This window comes from Gorilla gorilla, chromosome 7 (genome assembly GCF_029281585.2).
Source record: "Gorilla gorilla gorilla isolate KB3781 chromosome 7, NHGRI_mGorGor1-v2.1_pri, whole genome shotgun sequence".
Taxonomy (NCBI): domain Eukaryota; kingdom Metazoa; phylum Chordata; class Mammalia; order Primates; family Hominidae; genus Gorilla; species Gorilla gorilla.
The window spans coordinates 70,270,250-70,295,438 of record NC_073231.2 but is presented as its reverse complement, the minus strand read 5'-3'; the positions used below and the strand labels follow the sequence as shown (position 1 = coordinate 70,295,438).

General features: G+C 35.8%; 1 protein-coding gene across 6 annotated transcripts in view; it reads left to right on the top strand.

Annotated features, from left to right (window-relative positions):
* Positions 1–25,189, top strand: part of SNTG1 (syntrophin gamma 1) — an 880,400-nt gene that overhangs the window by 599,949 nt on the left and 255,262 nt on the right. For all 6 annotated transcript variants that reach the window (XM_055349267.2, XM_019032962.4, XM_055349266.2 and 3 more), the window contains 2 exons: positions 17,364–17,446; positions 23,895–24,025. In XM_055349267.2, the coding sequence (XP_055205242.1) occupies positions 17,364–17,446; positions 23,895–24,025 (214 nt within the window). The remainder of the gene's footprint in view (positions 1–17,363; positions 17,447–23,894; positions 24,026–25,189) is intronic.

Sequence of the window (25,189 nt, the reverse complement as noted above, 5' to 3'; positions counted from 1 at the left end):
AGGAGACAGTCTGTCCATTCTCAGATCTCCAGCTGTGTGCTTGGAGAACCACTGCTCTCTTCAAAGCTGTCAGACAGGGATATTTAAGTCTGCAGAGGATTCTGCTGCCTTTTGTTTGGCTATGCCCTGCTCCCAGTGGTGGAGCCTACAGAGGCAGGCAGGCCTCTTTGAGCTGCGGTGGGCTCCACCCAGTTTGAGCTTCCTGGGTGCTTTGTCTACCTACTCAAGCCTTGGCAATGGCATATGCCCCTCCCCCAGCCTCGCTGCTCCCTTGCAGTTTGATCTCAGACAGCTGTGCTAGCAATGAGTGAGGCTCCGTGGGCATAGGACCCTCCAAGCCGCGCGCAGGATATAATCTCCTGGTGTGCCGTTTGCTAAGACTGTTGGAAAAGTTCAGTATTAGGGTGGGAGTGACCCAATTTTCCAGGTGCTATCTGTCACCCCTTTTTTTGACTAGGAAAGGGAATTCCCTGACCCCTTGCACTTCCCAGGTGAGGCAATGCCTCTCCCTGCTTCGGCTCACGCTCAGTGCACTGCACCCACTGTCCTGCACCCACTTTCCGACATTCCCCAATCAGATGAACCCAGTACCTCAGTTGGAAATGCAGGAATCACCTGTCTTCTGCATCGCTCATGCTGGGAGCTGTAGACTGGAGCTGTTCCTATTTGGCCATTTGGCTCCCCCTGCAATATTTCACTTTTAATTTTTATTTGCTTATTTTACTTTTTTTATTAGCCTAGTCAAGGTTTCATCAATATTGTTGATCTTTTCAATAAACCAACTATTTGCTTAGTTGATTTTCTATACTGTCTTTCTTTTTTCCACTTTATTTATTTCTGCTCTAATCTTTATAATGGCTCTCCTTCTGCTACCTTGGGTTTAGTTTGTTTCTTTTTCTAGTTTTTGAATGGTAAAATTTGGTTGTTGATTTGAGGTTTTTAAATTATTTTGCAACATACTGCTTTAAAATACATATGTTTACTGATAAAATTTTCTCTCTTAGTAATGCTTTTGCTGCATCCCATGAGTTTTTGTATGCTGTGTTTCATTTTAATTTGTTGGATATTGTTTAAAATATTTTTAAGTCCCTTGTGATTTCTTTTTGACTTATTGGTTTTTCAAAACTTCATTGCTTAATTTCCACTCATTTGTGTATTTTTCAGTTCTCTCTCTGCTATTGATTTCCAGTTTAATTCCATTGTATCAGAAAAGATATTTGATATGATATCAATCTTCTTAAATTTAATAAGATTTGTTTTGTGACCACATATGTAAACTATTAGGGAGAATATTTTGTGTACACATAAGAAGAATGTATTTTTTTTATTGTTGAGTGAAGTGTTCTGTATATGTGTTAAGCCAAATTAGTGCTTAGTGTCACGCATGTCCTCCGTTTTGTTATTCTTTCTGTGTAGTGGTTCTATAAATTAGTAGCAGTTGAGGACTTAAATGTCATACTATTATTGTGTTGCTGTCTATCCCTTTAATTCTGTCAAAGTTTGCTTCATATATTTGAATATTTTGCAGTTAGGTGCATATGTATATTTATAATTGTTATATCTTCATGGTGAATTGACAGTTTTACTATTATAAAATATCTTTCTTTGTGAAGGTTTTTATATTTAAAGTCTATTTTTGTCTGGAATAAATATGGTCACTCTGCTCCCTTTTATATCATTTGAATGAAATATTTTTCTCTATCATTTCATTTTCAGCCTGTGCTCATCATTAAATATAAAGAGAGTCTGTAGTTGACAGCATACATAAACATATCTTGGAGATATTGCAGGTTTAGATCCAGATCAGCAAAATAAAGGGAATATAGCAATAAAACAAGACACACAAATTATTTGGCTTCTTGTTGCATATAAAAGTTATGCTTATTCTTATATTATAGTCTGTCAAATGTTCCATAATGGCATTATGTGTAAAAATACACATACCTTAATTTAAAATATTTTATGCTAACTGGGCAGCCATTTGGGCAGACAACAAGCTAGCTGCAGGAGTTTTTTTTTTTTCTTTTTTTTCGTACTCCAGTGGATCCTGGAATGCCAATGAGACAGAACCATTCACTCCCCTGGAAAGGGGGCTGAAGCCAAAGAGCCAAATGGTGTAGCTCAGCAGATCCCACCCCCACGGATCCCAGCAAGCTAAAATCCACTGGCTTGAAATTCTCGCTGCCAGAACAGCAGTCTGAAGTTGATCTGGGACACTCAAGCTTGATGGGGGGAAGGGCGTCTACCATTACTGAGGCTTTAGTAGGCGGCTTTCTCCTCACAGTGTAAACAAAGTTGCTGGGAACTTCTAACAGGGTAGAGTGCACCACAACTCTGCAAAGCCACTGTAGCCAGACTGCCTCTCTAGATTCCTCCTCTTTGAGCAGGGCATCTCTGAAAGAAAGGCAGCAGCCCCAGTCAGGGGCTTATAGATAAAACTCCCATCTCCCTGGGACAGAGCACCTGGGGGAAGGGGCGGCTGTGAGCACGGCTTCAGCAGACTTAAACATTCCTGCCTGCCGGCTCTGAATGGATCTCCCAGCACAGAGTGCAAGCTCTGCTAAGGAACAGATTCCCTCCTCAAGTGGGTCCCTAACCCCCATGCCTCCTGACTGGGAGATGCCTCCCAGCAGGGGTCGACAGAAACCTCATACAAGAGATCTCTGGCTGGCATCTGGCAGGTGCACCTCTGGGAAGAAGCTTCCAGAGAAAGGAACAGGCAACAATTTTTGCTGTTCTGCAGACTCCTCTGGTGATACCCAGCAAACAGGGTCTGGAGTGGACCTCCAGCAAAATCCAACAGACTTGCAACATAGGGGCCTGATTGTTGGAAGGAAAACTAACAAACAGAAAGAAATAGCATCACCATCAGCAAAAAGGACATCCACAAAAAATCCCATCCAAAGGCCCCATCATCAAACACCAAAAATAGATAAGTCCACAAAGATGAGGAAAAACCAGCACACAAAGTCTGAAAATTCCAAAAACCAGAACACCACTTCCTCTCCAAAGGATCACAACTCCTCACCAGCAAGGGAACAAAACTGGATGGAGAATGAGTTTGATGAATTGACAGAAGTAGGCTTCAGAAGGTGGGTAATAACAAACTCCTCCGAGCTAAGGGATCATGTCCTATTCCAATGCAAGGAAGATAAAAACCTTTAAAAAAGGTTAGAGGAATTGCTAACTAGAATAATAAGTTTAGAGAATAATATAAATGACCTGATGGAGCTGAAAAACACAGCATGAGAACTTTGTGAAGCATGCACAAGTATCAATAGCCAAATTGATCAAATAGAAGAAAGGATATCAGAAATTGAAGATGAACTTAATGAAATAAAGTGTAAAGACAAGATTAGAGAAAAAAGAATGAAAAGGAATGAACAAAGTCTTCAAGAAATATGGGACTATGTGAAAAGACCAAACCTACATTTGATTGGTGTGCCTAAAAGTGAAAGGGAGAATGGAACCAAGTTAGAAAACACTCTTCAAGATATTATCCAGGAGAACTTCCTCTACATAGCAAGGCAGGCCAACATTCAAATTCAGGAAATACAGAGAACACCACAAAGACACCTCTCAAGAAGAGCAATCCCAAGACACATAGTCATCAGATTCCACAATTTTGAAATGAAGGAAAAAATGTTAAGAGCAGCCAGAGAGAAAGGTCGTGTTACCGACAAAGGGAAGCCCATCAGACTAACAGCAGATGTCTCTGCAGAAACCCGACAAGCCAGAAGAGAGTGGGGGCTAATATTCAACATTCTTAAAGAAAAGAATTTTCAACCCAGAATTACATATCCAGCCAAACTAAGCTCCATAAGCGAAGGAAAAATAAAATTCTTTACAGAAAAGCAATTGCTGAGAAATTTTGTCACCACTAAATCTGTCTTACAAGAGTTCCTGAAAAAAAGTGCTAAATATGGAAAGGAAAAACCGATACCAGCCACTGCAAAAGTATACCAAATTGTAAAGACCATCAATGCCATTAAGAAACTGTCAAATAACAGGCAAAATAACCGGGTAGCATCATGACAGGATCAAATACACACATACCAATATTAACCTTAAATGTAAATGGGCTAAATGCCCCAATTAAAAGACACAGACTAGCAAATTGGACAAAGAGTCAAGAACCACTAGTGTGCTGTATTCAGGAGACCTATCTCATGTGCAAAGACACACATAGGTTCAAATAAAGATATTGAGGAATATTTACCAAGCAAATGGAAAGCAAAAAAAAAAAAAAAAAAAAAAAGCAGGGGTTGAAATCCTAGTCTCTGATAAAACAGACTTTAAACCAACAAAGATCAAAAAAGACAAAGAAGGGCATTATATAATGATAAAAGGATCAATGCAACAAGAAGAGCTAACTATCCTAAATATATATGCACCCAATATAGGAGCATGCTGATTCATAAGGCAAGTTCTTGGAGACCTACAAAGAGACTTAGACTCCCAGACAATAATAGTGGGAGACTTTAACACCCCACTGTCAATATTAGACAGATCAAGAGGACAGAAAATTAACAAGGATATTCAGGACTTGAACTCAGCTCTGGAGCAAGTGGACTTAATAGACATCTACAGAGCTCTCCACCCCAAATCAACAGAATATACATTCTTCTTAGCACCACATCACACTTATTCTAAAATTGACCACACAATTGGAAGTAAAACATTCCTCTGCAAATACAAAAGAATGAGAATCATAACAGACTCTAAGATCATACGGCAATCAAATAAGAACTCAGGATTAAGAAACTCACTCAAAACCACACAACTACATGGAAAATGAACAACCTGCTCCAGAGTGACTACTGGGTAAATAACGAAATTAAGGCAGAAATAAATAAGTTCTTTGAAACCAATGAGAACAAAGACACAATGTACCAGAATGTCTGGGACACAGCTAAAGTAGTGTTTAGAGGGAAATTTATAGCACTAATTGCCCACAAGAGAAAGCAGGAAATTTCTAAAATTGACACCCTAACATCACAATTAAAAGAGCTAGAGAAGCAAGACCAAACAAATTTAAAAGCTAGCAGAAGACAAGAAATAACTAAGATGAGAGCAGAACTTAAGGAGATAGAGACTCAAAAAAACCTTTCAAAAAATCAATGAATCCAGGGGCTGTTTCTTTTGAAAAGATTAACATAATAGACCACTATCCAGACCAAGAAAGAAGAAAAAAGAGAAGAATCAAATAGACACAATAAAATATGATAAAGGAGATATCACCACTGATCCCACAGAAATATATTACTACTATCAGAGAATACTATAAACACCTCTATGCAAATAAACTAGAAAATCTAGAAGAAATGGATAAATTCCTGAACACATACACCCTCCCAAGACTAAATCAGGAGGATGTCGAATCCTTGAATAGGCCAATAACAAGTTCTGAAATTGAGGCAGTGATTAATAGCCTACCAACCAAAAAAGCCCAGGACCAGTTGGGTTCACAGCCAAATTCTACCAGAGGTACCAACAGGAGCTGGCACTATTCCTTCTGAAACTATTCCAAACCATAGAAAAAGAGGGACTCCTCCCTAACTCATTTTATGAGGCCAGCATCATCCTAATACTAAAACCTAGCAGAGCCACAACAAAAAAAGAAAATTGCAGGCCAATATCACTGATAAACATTGATGCAAAAATCCTCCAAAAAATACTCTCAAAATGAATCCAGCAGCACATCAAAAAGCTTATCCACCATGATCAAGCTGGCTTCATCCCTGGGATGCAAGCCTGGTTAAACATACACAAATCAATAAATGTAATCCATCACATAAACAGAACCAATGGCAAAAACCACATAATTATCTCAATAGATACAGAAAAGGCCTTCAATAAAACTCAACACCCTTTTATGCTAAAAACTCTCAATAAACTAGGTATTGATGGAATGTATCTCAAAATAATCAGAGCTATTTATGACAAACCCACAGCCAATATCATACTGAATGGGCAAAAGCTGGAAGCATTCCCTTTGAAAACCAGCACAAGACAAGGATGCCCTCTCTCACCACTCCTATTCAACATAGTATTGGAAGTTCTGGCCAGGGCAATCAGGCAAGAGAAAAAAAATACAGATATTCAAATAGGAAAAGAGGAAGTCAAATTCTCTCTGTTTGCAGATGACATGATTGTATATTTAGAAAACCCTATTATCTCAGCCCTAAATCTCTTTAAGCTGATAAGCTACTTCAGCAAAGTCCCAGGATATAAAATCATTGGGCAAAAATCACAATCATTCCTATACACCATTAATAGACAAACAGAGAGTCAAATCATAAGTGAACTCTCATTCACAATTGCTACAAAGAGAATAAAATATCTAGGAATACAACTTACAGGGGAAGTGAAGGACCTCTTCAAGGAGAACTGCAAAGCACTGCTCAAGGAAATAAGAGAGGACACAACCAATTTGAAAAACATTCCATGTTCATAGACAGGGAGAATCAATAGAGTGAAAACGGCCATACTACCCAAAGAAATTTATAGATTCAAGATACCATTGACTTTCTTCACAGAATTTGAAAAATAACTACTTTAAATTTCATATGGAACCAAAAAAGAGCCCGAATAGCCAATACAATCCTAAGCAAAAAGAACAAAACTGGAGGCATCATGCTACCTGACTTCAAACAATACTACAAGGCTACAGTAACCAAAATGGCATGGTACTGGTAACAAAACAGACATATACACCAATGGAACAGAACTGAGGCCTCAGAAATAATGCCATACATCTACAACCATCTGGTCTTTGATAAACCTGACAAAAACAAGCAATGGGGAAAGGATTCCCTATTTAATAAATGTTGCTGGGAAAACTGGCTAGCCATATGCAGAAAACTGAAAATGGACCTCTTCCTAACACCTTATGCAAAAAATAACTCAAGATGGTTTGAAGACTTAAACTTAAGGTCTAAAACCATAAAAACCCTTGAAGAAAACCTAGGCAATACCATTCAGGGCATAGGCATGGGCAAAGACTTCATGACTAAAACACCAAAAACAATGGCAACAAAAGCCAAAATTGACAAAAGGGCTCTAATTAAACTAAAGAGCTTCTGCACAGCAAAATAAACTATAATCAGAGTGAACAGGCAACCTACAGAATGGGAGAAAAAGGCAAAGGCTGATATCCAGAATCTATGAGGAATGTAAACAAATTTACAACAAAAAGCAAATAACCCCATCAAAAAGTGGGCGAAGGATATGAACAGACACTTCTCAAAAGAAGACATCTATGCAGCCAACAGACACATGAAAAAATACTCATCATCACTGGTCATCAGAGAAATGCAAATCAAAATCACAACGAGATACCATCTCATGCCAGTTAGAATGGTGATCATTAAGAAGTCAGGAAACAACAGATGCTGGAGAGGATTTGGAGAAATAGGAATGCTTTTACACTGTTGGTGGGAGTGTAAATTAGTTCAACCATTGTGAAAGATAGGGTGGCAATTCCTCAAGGATCTAGAACGAGAAATACAATTTGACCCAGCAATCCCATTACTGGGTATATACCCAAAGGAATATAAATCTTTCTATTATAAGGACGTATGCACACATATGTTTATTGCAGCAGTATTTACAATAGCAAAGACATGCAACCAACCCAATTGCCCATCAGTGATAGACTGGATTAAGAAAATGTGGCACATATACACCATGGAATACTATGCAGCTATAAAAAAATGAGTTCATGTTCTTTGCAGGGACATGGATGAAACTGGAAACCATCATTCTCAGTAGACTAACACAGGAACAGAAAGCCAAACACCAGGTTCTCACTCATAAGTGGGAGTTGAACATTTGAGAACACATAGACATAGGGAGGTGAATGTCACACACCAGGGCCTGATGGGGGCTGGGGGTCTAGGGGAGGGATAGCATTAGAAGAAATGCCTAATGTAGGTGATGGGTTGATGGGTGCAGCAAACCACCATGGCACATGCATAGCTATGTAACAAACCTGCATTTCCTGCACATGTACCCCAGAACTTAAAGTACAATAAAAAATACTTTTTGCTAAAACATGCTAAGAATCATCTGAGCCTTCACTGATTTGCAGCCTTTTTGTTAATCTCTCTATTGTTGGATGCTGACTGATCAGAGTGGTGGTTGCTGAAGTTTGGAATGGCTATGACAATTCCTTGAAATAGACAACAATGAAGTTTGTCACATTCATTAACTCTTCCTTTCATGAAAGATTTCTCTGTAACATGAAATCTTCTTGGGGGATTTTACCCATATTAGAACTTCCTTCAAAATTAGTCAATCTTCTTAAACTCTGCAACCATTTTATCAACTAAGTTTATGTAATATTCTAAATGCTTTATTGTCATTTCAACAATGTTCATAGCATCTTCACCAAGAATAGAGTCCATCTCAAGAAAACACTCATGAGATTGGAACAATTCAGTCACATCTTCAAGCTCTACTTCTGATTGTAATTCTCCAGCTATTTCCATCACATCTACACTTACTGCCTCTACTTGAGAAGTCTTGAACTCCTCAAAGTCACCCATGAGTGTTGGCATCAGCTTCTTCCAAATACCTCTTAATATTGATATTTTGACCTACTCCCGTCAATATTAATCATGAGTATTCTTAATAGTATCAACAATGGAGAATCATTTCCAGAAGGTTTTCAATTGACTTTGCCCAGGTCCATCAGAGTAATCCCCATCTATGGCAGCTGTCCCTGTATTAAATATATTTCTTAAATAATACGACATGAAACTTTGAAATTCCTTTCTCATCCATGGGCTGCAGAATGGATTTTGTGTTAGCAGGCATGAAAACTACATTAATCTTGTCCATCTTCATCAGTAGTCTTGGGTGACCAGGAACATTGTCAATAAGCAGTGATTATTGGAAAGGGATGTGTTTTGATGTGTGTTTCAGGGTGTGTGTGTGTGTTTGTGTGTGTGTGTTTCTGAGCAGTAGGTCTCAACAGTGGGCTTAAATATTCAGTAAACCTTGCTGTAAACAGATATGCTGCCATCTAGGCCTTGTTGTTCCATTTCTAGAGCACAGGCAGAGTAGATTCACCATAATTGTTAAGGGACCTATCCGTGCCCTAGGATTTCAGAATGGTAAATAAAAATGGAATTCAACTGATACCAGCTGCATTAGCCCCTAACAAGAGTTCGCTGAAGCTTGGAAGGCAGACATTGACTTCCTTCCTTTTTTTTTTTTTTTTTTTTTTTGAGACAGAGTCTCATTCTGTCACCCAGGCTGGAGTGCAGAGGTGTGATCTACACTCATTGCAGCCTTTGCCACTGAGGTTCAAGCAATTATCCTGCCACAGCCTCCGAAGTAGCTGGGAATACAGTCACGCACTGCCATGCCCGGCTTATTTTTGTATTTTTAGTAGAGATGGGGTTTCACCATGTTGGCCAGGATGGTCTTGATCTCCTGACCTTGTGATCTGCCTGCCTCAGCCTCCCAAAGTGCTGGGATTATAGGCATGAGCCACTGTACCTGGCTTGACTTCCTTTTACCTATGAAAGTCTTAGATGTCATCTTCTTCTAATATGAGGCTATTTAATGGATACATCAAAAATCTGTTTTTTAGTGAAGCCGTATTCATCATTAATCCTAGCCCTAGTTATAGCTTCTAAAGCTCCTGCAACAGCACTTGTTTCTTCATCTTGTAATTTTATATATGGTGACAGTATCTTTTCTTGAGTCTCATAAAGCAACATTTGCTATCTTCAAACTTTTTTTTCTGTACCTTCCTCACCTCTTAGCCTTTATAGAATTGAATAGAGTTAGTATCTTGCCCTGGATTAAGATTTGGCTTAAGGGAATGCTGTGGATGGATTGATCTATCCAGGCCACTAAAACTTTCTCCTTATCAGTAAGAAGATTGTTTTGCTTCAACATGCATGTGTTCACTGGCGTAGCACTGTTAACTTCCTTCAAACACTTTTCCTTTGCATTCACAACTTGGCTAACTGGCAGAAGAGGCTAAGCTTTTGGCTTATCTTGGCTTTCAATATGACTTCTTCACCAGGCTTATTCTTTTCTAGCTTGTGATTTTAAGTGAGAGACTTGCAACTCTTTCTTTTATTTGAACACTTAGAGGCCATTGTAGGGTTATTCTTTGTTCTAATTTCAATATTATTGTGTCTTAGGGAATATGGAAGCCCAAGGAGAGGGAGAGAGATGGGGAACAGCTAGTCAGTTGAGCTGTCAGAACACATACAGCATTTATTCATTAAGTTCCTTGCCTTATGTGGCATGGTTTGTGAAGCTCCAAAAGAATTACAATAGTAGCATCAATGATGACTGACCACAGATCACCATACCACGTATAATAATAATGAAAAAGTTGAAATACTGTGGGAATTACCAAAATGTGATGCAGAGACACAAAGTGACCACAAGCTATTATAAAAACAGCATATAGATCTGCTGGATGCACGGTTGACATAAACCTTCAATTTGTAAAAAATCTGTGAAGCAAAATCGAGCAAAATGTAATAAAATGAGATATGTCTGTACTTGGATATTGGGTTTTAAAATCCATTTAACCACTTTATCTCTGTGGTTTTGGAAGTTTATTCGACTTAACATTTAAATAATTGCTGATAGGGAAACACTTAACTGCTGTCGTTTTGTTGTTTTCTGTATGTCTTATAGTTACAGTGCCCCTCTTTTCCTCTTTAGCTACTTTCATTTGTTTCCTTGTTTTTTGTAGTTCCATGCTTTGATCCTTGTATCAATTTCTTTTGTGTATCCCTTATAGGTATTTCTGTGACTCTCATAGATATTGCATAGAACATACTATAACAATCTATTTTAAATGGATAATAACTTAATCACAGTACACAGATCTTACTTCTTTACATCCCCTCCCCACCTTCTATACCATATATTGGTTTCAAGTTAGTGTCTCTGTTGGGAAATGAAATATAGAGATTTCTATCCCACAATCTTGCTGTTATTAATTCCCTTTTACCTATTTTTAATGGACAAATATACTTGTTAAATTATTATTTTCTATTAAAAGTAAGTCACCTAGGCAAGAAATAATCATAAGTTAATATACTTTATTAAATAATATTAACCATTTTTAAATAAGTGAATTTAAACTGATAACTCCATGTCAATCACATACACTGCCTTATAAATACAACTTGTTATATTTTATATCCCTTAAACCACTTGTATAGGTATAGTTGTGACACAGATTCCACATCTGTGAATTTAGCCTGCCACAAATCAAAATTATTAATTAAAATATTACACAACAATAAAAATAATACAAATAAACAGTACAGTATAACAACTACATGCATATTATTTACATTGTATTTGGTATTATATGCAATCTAGAGATGATTTAAAATATACTGAAGGATGTGCATAGGCTATATGCAAATACTACATCATTTTATATAAGGGACTACAGCAGATGTGAATTTTGGTATGTGAAGGGTGTCCTGGAATCAATCTCCCATGGAGGAATGACTGTATAGTTATTTTTCACAGTTTTATCATTTAAATTCTGTACCACAATAAAAATTACTATGAATACACCTTCATTATTCTGTATTTGTCTACATCTACCTTTACCAGAGGACATTATTTTTTATATGCATTTCTCTTTCTGTCTAGTGTTCTTTTACTTCAATTTGAAGAATTCTCTTTAGCAATTTTGTAAAACAGTTCTAGTGGTGATGAAGTCCCATGGTTTTTGTTTATTTAGGAAGATCTTTATTTCTCCCTCAAATTTATTGAACAGGTTTGCTGGGTATGGTATTCTAGATTGGCTGATTTTATTTTTCTTTCAGCACTTTGAATATATCATCCCACTCCTTTCTCCCTATAATGTTTCTGCTGAGAAATGTGTTGATCTATGAGATCTTCCCTTTACCTGCAAAATTGCATTTTTTTTCTTGCAGCTTTCAAGACTATCTGTTTATCTGTGACTTTTGACAGTTTGATAATAATGAGTTTCAGTGTGAGCCTTTCTAGGTTCATCCTAGTTGGAGATCTTCAAGTTTCTTCTATTGAATGTTCATTTTCTTCCCCAGATTTGGGACATTTTTGAAAATTATTTCTTTGAATAAGCTCTCTGCCCATCTCCTTCTTTTTTTCGGACTTCTATAAAGTGTCTATTGGTCTGCTTGATGGTGTCATATACATCTCTTAGCATTTCTTCACTTTTCCTAATTCTAATTTCCTTTTACTCCTCAAATGTCATGCCTTTGAATTCACTTTTTCTTCTGCTTGATAAAATCTGCTGTTGATTATCTCTAGTGAATATTTCACTTCATTATTGTATTCTTCATCTTCAGAATTTCTGTGTGGGTTTCTTGTCTTTTCTATATTTTTTGACATTTTCAGTTTGTTCATGCACAATTTTTCTAATTTTATTTAGCTGTCTGTGTTTTTGTTTTAGCACACTGAGCTTCTTTGAGATGATTATTTTGTGTTTTTAAAGATAATTTATAGACCATGGTTTCTACTTGGTTTCCGGTGGTTTATTTTTTTTCTCTGTTGCTTCATATGTCTGTGCTGTTATTTTTTTTCTGGGATTTGTGAATTTGAAAAAATCAGCCATGTCTCTTAGACTTTTTCTAACTGATTACACACCGGAAAAGAACTTCACCAATCAGCCTGGGTAAAGTGTCTCCCAAACATTTTCAGGGGATTCATCTTCTCTGGGCATGTAATATCCCAAAAGAGAGGTTTATTGGTTTCTTTTTCCTGACCTTATAATTACTATTTCCTCTGCTGGTCTGGCTGCAGAACTGCAGGTTCTCTAGTGCTGCAATGAGCCCCTGAACTCTTCTGTGTTCTCTGAGCCTCAGGCATCCAGAGTATGCTTTATCTATCAGTGCACCCAGTCAGTGACACAGAAACCAGACCCTTGTGCACTCCCCCAAAAGCCGGAATATTGGATGAGTGTTTTTTGCTTTTCTTCCACTCTAGAGAGTGGCTGCAAGTTTGACATTTACTTCTGATCACACCAAGTTATTCCAGCTTAGTGGAAGGGCTGTCATGGGTGAAATGAAATGGTCTTTTTACCCATTTTTAATGTGGCTGCTCTTGGCTTTGAGCTTACCTGGGTTACTGTGACTTATTAACCAGTTTCTGGAGCACTCTTTAAAGCTTTCTTAACTATATATTGTTGAAAAGTTGGTGTGTCTATGGGAAGCAAGGTCTGAGGTTTCTATTCCACCATCTTTCTGAACTTCATCAAAGTCAGCATATATATATGTGTGTGTGTGTGTATATATATATATGTATTTTATATATATATATGTATTAAATATATTTCTTAAATAATACGACATGAAACTTTGAAATTCCTTTTTCATCCATGGGCTGCAGAATGGATTTTGTGTTAGCAGGCATGAAAACTACATTAATTTTGTCCATCTTCATCAGTACTCTTGGGTGACCAGGAACATTGTCAATAAGCAGTGATTATTGGAAAGGAATGTGTTTTGATGTGTGTTTCAGGGTGTGTGTGTGTGTGTTTCTGAGCAGTAGGTCTCAACAGTGGGCTTAAATATTCAGTAAACCTTGCTGTAAACAGATATGCTGCCATCTAGGCCTTGTTGTTCCATTTCTAGAGCACAGGCAGAGTAGATTCACCATAATTGTTAAGGGACCTATCCGTGCCCTAGGATTTCAGAATGGTAAATAAAAATGGAATTTTTAAATGGAATTATATAAATTACGAATATATATATATATATACACACACACACACATATATACACACATATATATATATTTTTTTATTTTGAGATGGAGTCTTGCCCTGTTGCCAGGCTCATTGCAACCTCTGCCTCCTGAGTTCAAGCGGTTCTCCTGCTCAGCCACCCAAGTAGCTGGGACTACAGGCACTTGCCACCACACCCGGCTAATTTTTGTATTTTTAGTGGAGACTGGGTTTCACCATGTTGGCCAGGATGGTCTCAATCTCCTGTCCTTGTGATCATCCTGCCTCATCCACCAAAAGTGCTAGGATTGCAGGCATGAGGCACTGCACCCGGCCCAAAGTCAGCATGTTATTAAACAACTCCCACTGTGTTCCCCAGAAAGGTATGCAAGCACTGGTTGCCCTACATTCTTTCCAATATTTGATGCTCAAATATTTCTTCCAGCCATTCTATTGAGTGTGCAGTGAAATTTATTGTAGTTTTAATTTGCATTTTCCTGATGACTAATAATAATTATCTCCATATTGTGTGATTATTGGCCATGTGCATATCTTCTTTTGGAAAGCTTCTGTTCAAGACTTTTCCCCATTTTTCTGTTGGTATGTTCTTTTTACTATTATACTGCATGAGTTTTTAAAAATATTATCTATATAAGCCTTTTGCCAGTGATATAAATTATGAAGATTTTTCTCTTAGTCTTTGTATATCTACATTTTTCACTTGAGGTTGTCTTTGTTAGCAGAAGCTTTATTTCCTTTTATTGTTTTTGTATCCTCTCTAAGACATACTTGCCTACCCCAAGGTTGCAAATATTTTTTTTCTTATTTTCCTCTAGAGGCTTGTTGCTTTAGCTTTTATGTTTACGTTTATAATATATCTTATATATTTGTGCATCTTACATAAGAATCAATTATGTGTGTGTGCATTTGATATATGTATATATATGATTATGATTTGATCATACATGTTTGGATTTATTTTGGGATACTTTGTTATTTCCACTAATTTACATGTCTATTTTTTAAATGAAAATCATATTATTTATTATTGTAACATATCCTAAAGTGACCTAGAATAGGTTCTTCAACTTTGAAATTTGTAAAGATCATTTGGCTATTCTACATCTATTGTATTGCTGCATATATTTTAGAAATTGCATGCCAATTTGCATAAAAAATGTATTGGAATTTTGAATGGAACTAAATTAAATTCATAAACAATTTGGAGATTAACCTCTTAATAACTTTAAGTCTTAGTCAATGAACATGATATACCTTTTCATTTATGTTTTCTTCTCAGCAATATATTAGTCTTTTTAATTTGGAATTATTGCATATCTTTCATTAAATTTATTTATATGCATTTTATGTTTTAATTTTATTGTAAATAATATTTTAAAACTTCATTGTCAAGTTGTTTATTGCCAACACATAAAATATAATTTAATTTTATATATTAACATATTGTAACATAGCATAATTTTATTATTAATTCCAGAAAGACTTTTCTGCATTCTTAACGTTTTTCTATATATACAATTGCGTTATCTGCAAATAAGGTTTTGCTTCTTCCTTTCCAATCTACATTTCTTTAATTATTTTGACTTTCCCATTGCAGTGGGTAAGACTTCCATTTTATTTTTAACAAGTGTTAAGGGTAGACATCCCTTTCTTTCTCTTGATACTGGTGGGGAATAATCTAGGCTTTTTTTTGTCATTAGTTAGGGTACTGGATATAGGTTTTTAAAGATGTTATTTATCAGATAGAGGAGCACATCTATTCCTAGAACGCTAAAGTTTTTAATTTGCTTTTTGTAAAAAATAAAAATTGATGGTGAATTTTCTCAAATATGTTTCTACATACATTGAAATATTACATATATGCTTTCGTTCTTTAGCCTTTTGATATGGTAAATGTTTAAAATGGATTTTGAATGTAAAACCAAGCTTGCATTTCTAGAGTAAATACCACTTACTTGGTCATGATGTGATATATTTTTCATATATTACTAGGCTTGGTTTGCTAATATATTGTTTACTTTTTTTTTTTTTTTTTGCATATGTCCATAAGAGTTGATAGTCTCTTTCTTCTTTTGTAAATTTTGGTTAGATTTTTTTTTTAATGTATTTGTTCACTTCAACTAAGTTGTCAATTTCTTTCATGAAGTTATTTATCATGACCGCTCATCATTCCTTTTAACATCCATTAGCTCTCGGTAATGACCCCTCCTTCATTCCTGATGTTGATAACTTGTATTTTCTGTCTCTTTTTTCTAAATTTTTTTTTGCTATGGGTTTATCTAATTTATTAGTTTCCCCAAATATCTGATATTTGCCTTAATTAATTTTCTTTATTATTTTCTCTTTTCTATTTAATTTTTCCCAGTTTTATTTTTATTTTTTATTTATTTTGTTTGTTTTGCTTTGGTTCAATTTGCTCCTCCATTCTTAAGTTCTTAAGATCATTAAGTTTATACCTACCTTCTTTTGGTGTATGTATTTAAACATTTAAATTTCACTCAAATGACTACTTAAGATTCATTCACAGAGTTTGATATGCTGTATTTTTATTTTGTTCAGTTCAAAATGTAAATGCTTTAAAATAATATGTATATACATTTGCTTTAAAGTAATACATATATACATTAAAATGTTGTAGAAGATATAAATGCAAATAAACTTCACAGGAAAAATAACTAAAATATAGTGTGATATTCTTACAGTTTAAAGATTAGAAAAATTATATCCGGATCAGTATAGCGAGAAAGCCTATATTTCCCTTCTTAGTTCCAGGAAAATTACAGAATGTGAGAGTAATAGAAGAGAACAATATCTTTTTTTTAGCACATGGACTACTATGTAAGTAGTGTTCCCTATGACCTATGATGTTTGAAATCAAGTATAATATTTCAAATATTAATTGAGTGTCAATTATATTTGTGGGTAATATTTATAGACATTACTAACTTTTAAAAATATCTTTAGAAAAATCAAGTAATCAGAAGTCAGGAATTATGTATACTAATTGTGACTCTAATACGTACTTAACTGGGAAATCTTAGAAAATGACAAATCTTTAAGGCATTACTCATCTTTAAAAAATAGATATTAGTAGGCATCTCATTAAAATCTAATATGGTTTTTTCATTGCAATTATACAAAATTTGATAATTTTAATGGATACTTGAATACTAACAAAGAGTACCTATAAAAACAGAACATGCAAGCATTTTTGCATCATGGAAAATTATAGTTTCTAAGGGTAGGATTTACCACTTGGTTGAAATATGACATTAAATAGAACTCTGTAGACAACCAAAATCTTGCATTATTTTAAGTATGGTTTCTAAAAGCAGGCCACTTTAGATAATTAAACAAAATAATACTTTTTATAAGCCTGTACATTTTCCTTCATAAAGTCTTAATGTTTCTGAAATCAAAGACAAATTTTTGTGAGTCTCTTTTAGTGCCCAGATACCTGTAGTCACTTGGCTTACTTGCAAAACTCTGGCTTTAGTATAACTGAAATAAAATTGTATTGTAATATCTGATTTAATTGATATTACTGAGTGTCCTTGAAAGTGTAATGGAATGCATCAGTTTAGAAGGTTATGGCATTCTCACCAGTGGAATGTTATAATTTTGTCTCCTGCAGGTGCTCCAAGTGACCAGAGCAGTGGCACCTCCTCTCCTCTCTGTGACAGTGGCTTACATCTCAACTACCATCCCAACAATACAGTAAGATGACCCAGGCATAGCTCAGATTAATAAGGAGATAACACATAGTTTGTAAAAACTGCTAGTGAATCTGATTTATCTGACAGATAGGAAATCCCTGGTTGCATAATCATTTAAGAATTATGATAAACAAGAAATGGAAAATAAATAGATCAGGTTTCTTATGCCATTTTTTCCCCTCTCAAGTCTGTATGGATTAAGTTCTTTTCAAGAAATAGATACTATTAACTTGGTGATGTCACTGGGGATATATAATATACAATCATTTTAGAACATTGCACATTATATGTGATTTCAGGTTCAAAATGCTTTGACATTAGTTTTCTCACTTTTTTCTTTTGAAATTACTTAACTAAAAGTAACTATTTAATTTGCCATTTGTTAGGATTTTTTTAGCCAACTTTATTCACAGTAAGCAGTTACTGCAAAGTGGGAAAATCCGATTCACACATTATTTTAACATGTAAAGAACGTTTAACTATACATGTATTTAGTAAAAGTTAAAATTAAACTTTGTTTTATAGATATTTAATAAAATTTTAATCTTTGTTCTCTACTTGCATTTTGAGTAAATCGATTTTAATATCTTATAAATGTTTTTGAAGTTCCTTGCATTTCATCCTTCAAAACACTCACACATTCTTAAAGAAATAATTTTCTCTAGTTATAAGCAGATCTAACAATCATCTTTCATGCTTACAAACATAAAGAGAAGCAGAGCTGACGTTAAGCAGAATTTTATTGTTCTATTCCACATATCATGGTACATACGTCATATAGCTTCTTCAACCGACTGGTATGATTCATCCTGCAATTTGAAATTTTTGTCAAAATAGTGGCATTTTACTTCAAAGCAATCTTTTTGAATGTCTTCAGTCCTGAATGGCTTTCACGGTACCTGATTTCCCTAGTATTACTCCTCAGCTGAGTACCTTAGGCCCTCAAGTTGTCAACATTTTTCCTTCGTAAAAAGAAATTTGCCAACACCAAAGGTTATCTGTACAAATCTAGGGATATTTTCTAAAACCAACTTCAGCTGGATATATTTCATGTGGCCATCTTTGAAACTTTTTTTTTTTTTTGCCAAAGAAATAATTGCCACACAATAAGTGGCATTTAAAACCACAATACAGCATGATTGGAGTGACTTAAAATTTATGAGGAAATATACAGGTTTCCTAATGAAAAACTTAGATATACAACCAAATTTTTTACCTCTTTATTTTGTAATTGCTTTGCTCACCTTCTTCCCTCCCGATCCAGATGTCTTCGATAATTTCGATCCACTTCTGTTTTCCTTCACCGCGCTGGTGCACCTGCCCTCAGTAGCTGGAGGTGTTGGCTGTGCCCATTCACAGCTTATCCCTCTTGTCTGGATCCCCTTTGCCTGGGAGTCAGAGTTCACAGGGGTGTTTGGCACCACATGCCCTGCTTCCATCAGTCCTCAGAGGTTGTTCCTGAGAGTGCCCCCTCCACGTGTCCCTCACACAAGAATCTCCATCTCAACTCTGCTCCTAAGACAGAAACAAGAGCAACTTACTTCAGAATGGGAGAAAGCTGTTTGGAGCTGTTTTGTTTTAGGTCTTGCCTCATACCCTTGAACTCCTGTATAATAAGCAGAGCAGAGGAGTCAGAGTGGCAGGTCTAAGGGTAGAAATCATTCTGGTTTGTTTTTAATCCATTCCATTGACGTATAGAAAAACATATATAGAATAATGTCCTTCCTTATAAGACTGTAATTACAGCAAGAAAATCACTCCAATTCTACAACATGACTGATCCCAAATAAATTCAGTTTTATAAAATTAAAAAGAAAGCAACTGTTATAAATTCTTCTTACTGGAGCTATGTCTTCCCATTTCCAGAGGCACATTTTATTTTCCTTTTAGCGTTAGGATTGAACATTCTTTTGACATTGCTGAAGATATTTCAGTGTAAGGAAATTGAAAGTATCATGATGCTATAGAGAATAATAATAAAACCATATGAAAACAAAATAAAGTATATTCAAAATAAAGACAAAAATCTCAATGCATATCAATTAAATGCATTTTAGTTGAGAACTTACTCTGTGGAAATACCCCTCTAGCTATTTTACTTTGGGGAGCTGTTAATTATGATTTTAACCCAAAAAAATTAAGATCCAGATCTATAGACAAAAGCATACAATTAACTATAACATAAGCAGAAAAAGAGAAGAATGAGTAGCAGCATTCTAATAACAGAGGTAAAGAGTTGTAGAGATTTTGACCATCTGACTAAAAATTCAACGTAAGTTGAGAGACTACAAACCAAGTGTGTGCTTTGTTGCTTGCACGGGAGCACTAACCTGCAATGGTAATCAGACCGTGCAGGCTTGCACAGCCAGGGCTAGCACGTGCTGTTCCTTCTGTATCTTGAATAAGCTTTGATGGAGGAATGGCAAGTGGAGAACATCTCTACTCAGAGATGTACAAAATTAGGAGAGGTCAAAGACATGAAATAACAACAGACAGTGGGCACTCGGAAGGAAGAGTGCATTGTGAGGCAAATTTTCTTTCCACAGAATACGTGTATATTATAGATAGTCTACTTAAAAGAAACATTTGATTTTCTGATGTGTGTTAATTCTCAGTTCTATCCTAGGCTCACAAACTGCCTTTTCAATGTCTATACCTTGATCTGAAGCCAATTTTGAGTAGCTATTATTCTGGTTTTCTAACATGTCCTTACTGTATTTTAAGGCAGCATTTTAAGTCTAAGGGGAAATAAAGGCTTATAGTATATGAGCATCATTCCACCATCCTACATAAAAATATAATCTATTCCTTCTAAAGATGTGCGACATCACTAATTTGAAGGTACATGAAAGTCACTTGTTTTGCCAACCAAGACCTTGGCTCTTAAGCCCCAGCCCAGATTCACTGAATTTCTTCTCTCTAGAGATGGAGTAGAAGAATTTGTTCTGTGCTTACCAGAAGACTCTGATTCAGATAATCAGCCAACCAGACTGAGAAACATTCTTCTTAACTGTACACCTTTAATTGATACATCCTATGCCACCAAATCCTTACTAAAATCTCAGTTAGCCGTTTGCCCTTTGTGCAGTTCTGTTTTGGTAAGATAGTTGTTCTTGAGGATATTGTGTGGCATGTGTAAAATTTTGGGAAACGAGCAAGGAGACATAATTGCTGCCTTTTCCAGTCACATTATTAATATTTTAGGAAACAACATTCTTGACATTGTAGAGTAGAGCTATTGAAAAATAGTCATGGTTCTCAAAAGCACAAAAGTGATTGTGTTTTTAGACTATCTTTTATGCAAAAATAAATCAACTACTGTTCCAAAAAATGATTAGAAAGTAAATTTATATTCTATTTACATAAATAAAATAAGTAAGGAGAAAAATTCTTTAAAGGATAGCTTGTGTTCCACTGTAAATAGCAGGTCTATAATATGAAATACATCAACTCTGTTTAGTCAAATAACTGAAGTGGGACTTATTACATATTTCTTATAAAGAAGAAACATAAGAAAGTGACATACTTATACCTTTGGTACATAAAGGCATCAAATCAAGATGCCACAAGAAAGAATGTCAAAGGCCACATATATTTCCATACTTGCCAATCTATGAAGTGTATTGATGCGATTTGTAAAACCTAACATACTCATGTATTGGTGATGAGTCAGTCCTCAACATCTCATTACCCATATCTTTAACAATCATTACCCATATCTTTAACAATCTTTGACATTTTCTATCCCATTTATTGAAGAAACACAAAATTTGAGAGAAATTATTATTGTATTTTATGAAAGATGAGAAAGCATCTTTAAATAATATACCTGAAGTTATATAACCAAAATGTGAAATAATCAAGTAAAACAATCCAAATTATTTTTCCATTGTTTCACCTCTGATTATCCATGTTGAATGTTAAATATGCCACAGTAGATCTGTTGGCTCTGCTATCAAAGAGGTGTTAGTCTGAGTGAATCCTGGGGGTGTCCTTTGCTGGCTGGGTGACTTGGGTAAATTGTTTACTATAGAAGTGAGGAATGCGTGCGTGTGCACTGGGGTTCTGGGAAGGAGTTTCAGTCATTGCCAACGAGGACCTTGCTTTGTGCAGCTGGGTGGGTCCTGGGCCACTTGCAATCCCTGTGGACATCTCTGGCCTGGTCACAGAAACCTTGTTTGTTTACCCAAGCCTGCCACACAGTATTATTGCTTCTTCATGTTCCCTCATGAAGAAAAGTTGGGAAGTAATAATAAAATACTTCTTTAAAAAAACCTTCTTGTCTGACGCCTGCAATCCCAGCACTTTGGGAGGCTAAGGCAGGTGGATCACCTGAGGTCAAGAGTTCAAGACCAGCCTGGCCAACATGATGAAACCCCGTCTCTACTAAAAATACAAAAATTAGTCAGGCCTGGTGGTGGGCACCTGTAGTCTCAGCTACTTGGGAGGCTGAGGCAGGAGGACCACTTGACCCCAGGGGCGGAGGTTGCAGTGAGCTAAGATCACACCGTGCACTTCTAAGTGATAGAGTGAGACCCTGTCTCAAAAACTAAAAATAAAAAAATCTTCTATTTTTCCTTTCAAATATGAACATAGTAATAGCTTTGTTTTTCAAAGATGTTGCAAGTGGTGTAAGTCAAGCACTTAGTACAAGTAGGTATTATTAAAACTACTATTAAATAGTAACAGTAATATTCCTAAGAATGCCCTCCCTAAAAGTTCCATGTTTAGAAATAATTTTGCTCCTTATTTCAGCTTATTATTATTTCTCAATAATATAATATTTGATACGTTTTACTTACAGCTACCAAGCCAGGCATCTAAGTAGTTTGTTTTACTAAATGTTAAATTTCCATTAGCCTTTTAGATATATTGAAAATAGTATGGAGCTATTTAGCTGGGCTAGATTATAAGAAATTTTTTATTTGTTGCTATAATCTTACCAGTTGTTACCATTATTATCCCCACTTTGAAGATAAACATAGTAAGACGGAGACTACAAAACTTGCCCCCAGGTAATGGACTAGTCAGTTGGGAAACTGGTATTCAAATCTAAGTGGTCTGATTCTGACTTGCAGCTTAAGACCTCACCACCTTGTACTATCGCCCAGCTGATCCCATGTCATATGCTGACCACCTGTAACAGCTGACATGAAGATCTGACCTCACATCACACGCCGATCATCCATAACATCTGACATGAGGCCAAGAGAAAGAGTAATATGAAACCTAGGTTTGTGCCTTTGCAGTCACCAGAGAGGCATTAAAAGCAACTGAGTAGCATTGAAGGACAGGTGACTTGGAAGCTGAGGTGCTCATTGAGTCACCAGTAGGGACCCCTCGCTAAGTGATCTTAGCCAGTCCACACTTCCGGGTATTCTAAACTGCTCCACTGACTTAGTACATTTTTATTTGCTCAATCTGCAACAATTAACATAAAATGCCAGGCAACATACAACCTTAAGTAAAAGTAATATTGTTTTTCACTGGAAGCATTGTTAAAAAATTTAATGCCTGAGAGTAATGCTTAATAATATTTAGACTTCACAGAGTTTCAACATCTAGACTAAAATAGAATCTTCTTCCAACACTATCACTCAAAAATTAGTGAATAAAGGGAAGTCAATGTTACCAGTTTACTGGTCAAATTGAGCTTACAACCCATGCCAATTTAAATATTAATATTATTTGATGTGCCGGTGTGATGAAGAAATTTTAACATTAAAACTGAAATAATGAAGGAAACATGAATCAAGTGAAAAAGCCCAAATTTTATCAAATATAAGTCTCCTCTATATATAAAGGAAAAAAAAAGCTCTAACAAAACTTAAGATATGTGTAATTTTAAGCCGGCAGTAGTTGCCTTGATATGCAATTAAAACAACATAAGAAAGTATAAACTTTTTATGAACATGAAGTTAGAAAAAGGAGCACAGATTTCCTTGAGTGGTGTTTTGAAAGCTGTTTTATAGGAATGCTTATTCTATTCAAAAATATTTGCAAAAAACTGATAAATTAAAAACACTTATGATTGTACTTGGCACTCATAAAATACTCTCTAATTGAATGAACTACAGCTGATTTTTATTTTTTCACTTAATTGGTTAATTACAGTTACAGTTTTTTCCCCACTTTTTCCATTCTTGAATAAATTATGTTCTGTCACATTCTTATCCTTTCCTTCCATCTCCCCTCATTTTAAAATATGTTTTCACTAGCATTCTTAGTCTCAATGATTCCTTTCTTAACTTCTTATAGCATTCTATTAATAAATAAGTTAACCAATACAACTTTAGTGTCCATAATTTGGACTTCTTCTCATGGTATTCCATTAAAGTCTTTTGATCATCTAGGGGAAAAATAATGTCCCCCAGATGAAAGGGGTTTGAGACACAGAAACTCAAAGCACAGAAGAAAAAAATTACGTTGAATATTTATCTTCCTTTCAGGACACATTATCATGCTCGTCGTGGCCGACGTCTCCAGGCTTGAGGTGGGAGAAGCGATGGTGCGACCTCAGACTGATCCCTCTACTTCATTCGCGCTTCTCTCAGTATGTGCCCGGCACAGATTTGAGTCGGTGAGTCCGTGTTTAGGAGTTATGATTGTTTTGTTTATGAAAAAAGAGACCTTTTGAAAATCTTTTGACATATCACAATACGCCTTATGATTTTAGTATGTTTTTGATAGTAGAAAGAAGAGCTTCAAAATAATAATCTAACAAAGTTAAACACTTATTATTCTGATGACAAAACCACAAGTTAAAGCCCTGACTCTGCTATTAACTTATTGAAATGGATTCAATTGACTCAATAGATAGTTTTATTAAGTTTTCATATTTCATATTTGTTAATTGTTTACTTCTCAAGAATATTGCATAGTTTATTTATTTGTTTGTTTGTTTGTTCATTTATTTTGAGGCAAGGTCTAGCTCTGTTGCCCTAGCTGGAATGCAGAGGGGCGATCTTGGCTCACTGCAACCTCCACCTCCTGAGTTCAGGTGATCCTCCCACTTCAGCCTCCCGAGTAGCTGGGACTGCAGGCACATGCCACCATGCCCAGCTAATTTTTTGTTTTGTTTTGTTTTGTTTTTGTAGACATGGGATTTCACCATGTTCCCCAGGTCGGTATTGAACTCCTGGCCTCAAGAGATCTGCCTGCCTCAGCCTCCCAAAGTGCTGGGATTATAGGCATAAACCACATGCCCAGCAGCATAGTTGGTCTAAATTATAAGATTTATTTTCTGCTTTTAATATTCTTATATATTTTCTATTTTGGTAAGTGTAAGATAAGTAGTGCCCTCCTTTTCATTCTTGAAACTTTTTTTCTCTTTTTATCTTGATCAGTTTTGCTAAGGAGTTGTACATTTTGTTGATTTTTTAAAAATGATTAATTTGGGACTTTCTTGAATCTCTTAACTTGTATGTATACTTTATGAGTCTCTGCTTTTTCCCTGATTGCTTCCATTTCTTAAGTTTTTCAGCTTGAATTTTTGTTCTTATAGCTTTCTGAGAGATATAAGCTCCAGGGGTTGGGAAACTTTCCTGTAAAGAGCTGTATAGTAAATATTTTATGCTTTGCAGGCCTTAATGTCTCCATCACAAAGTACTCAACTCTGCTCTTCTGGCACAAAAATAGCCATATACAATATATAAATAAATGAGCACACCTTTGTTCCAATAAAACTTTTTCACAAAAACAGGTGGCAGGCTAGATTTGTCCCATAGGCTGTAGTTTGCCGGTC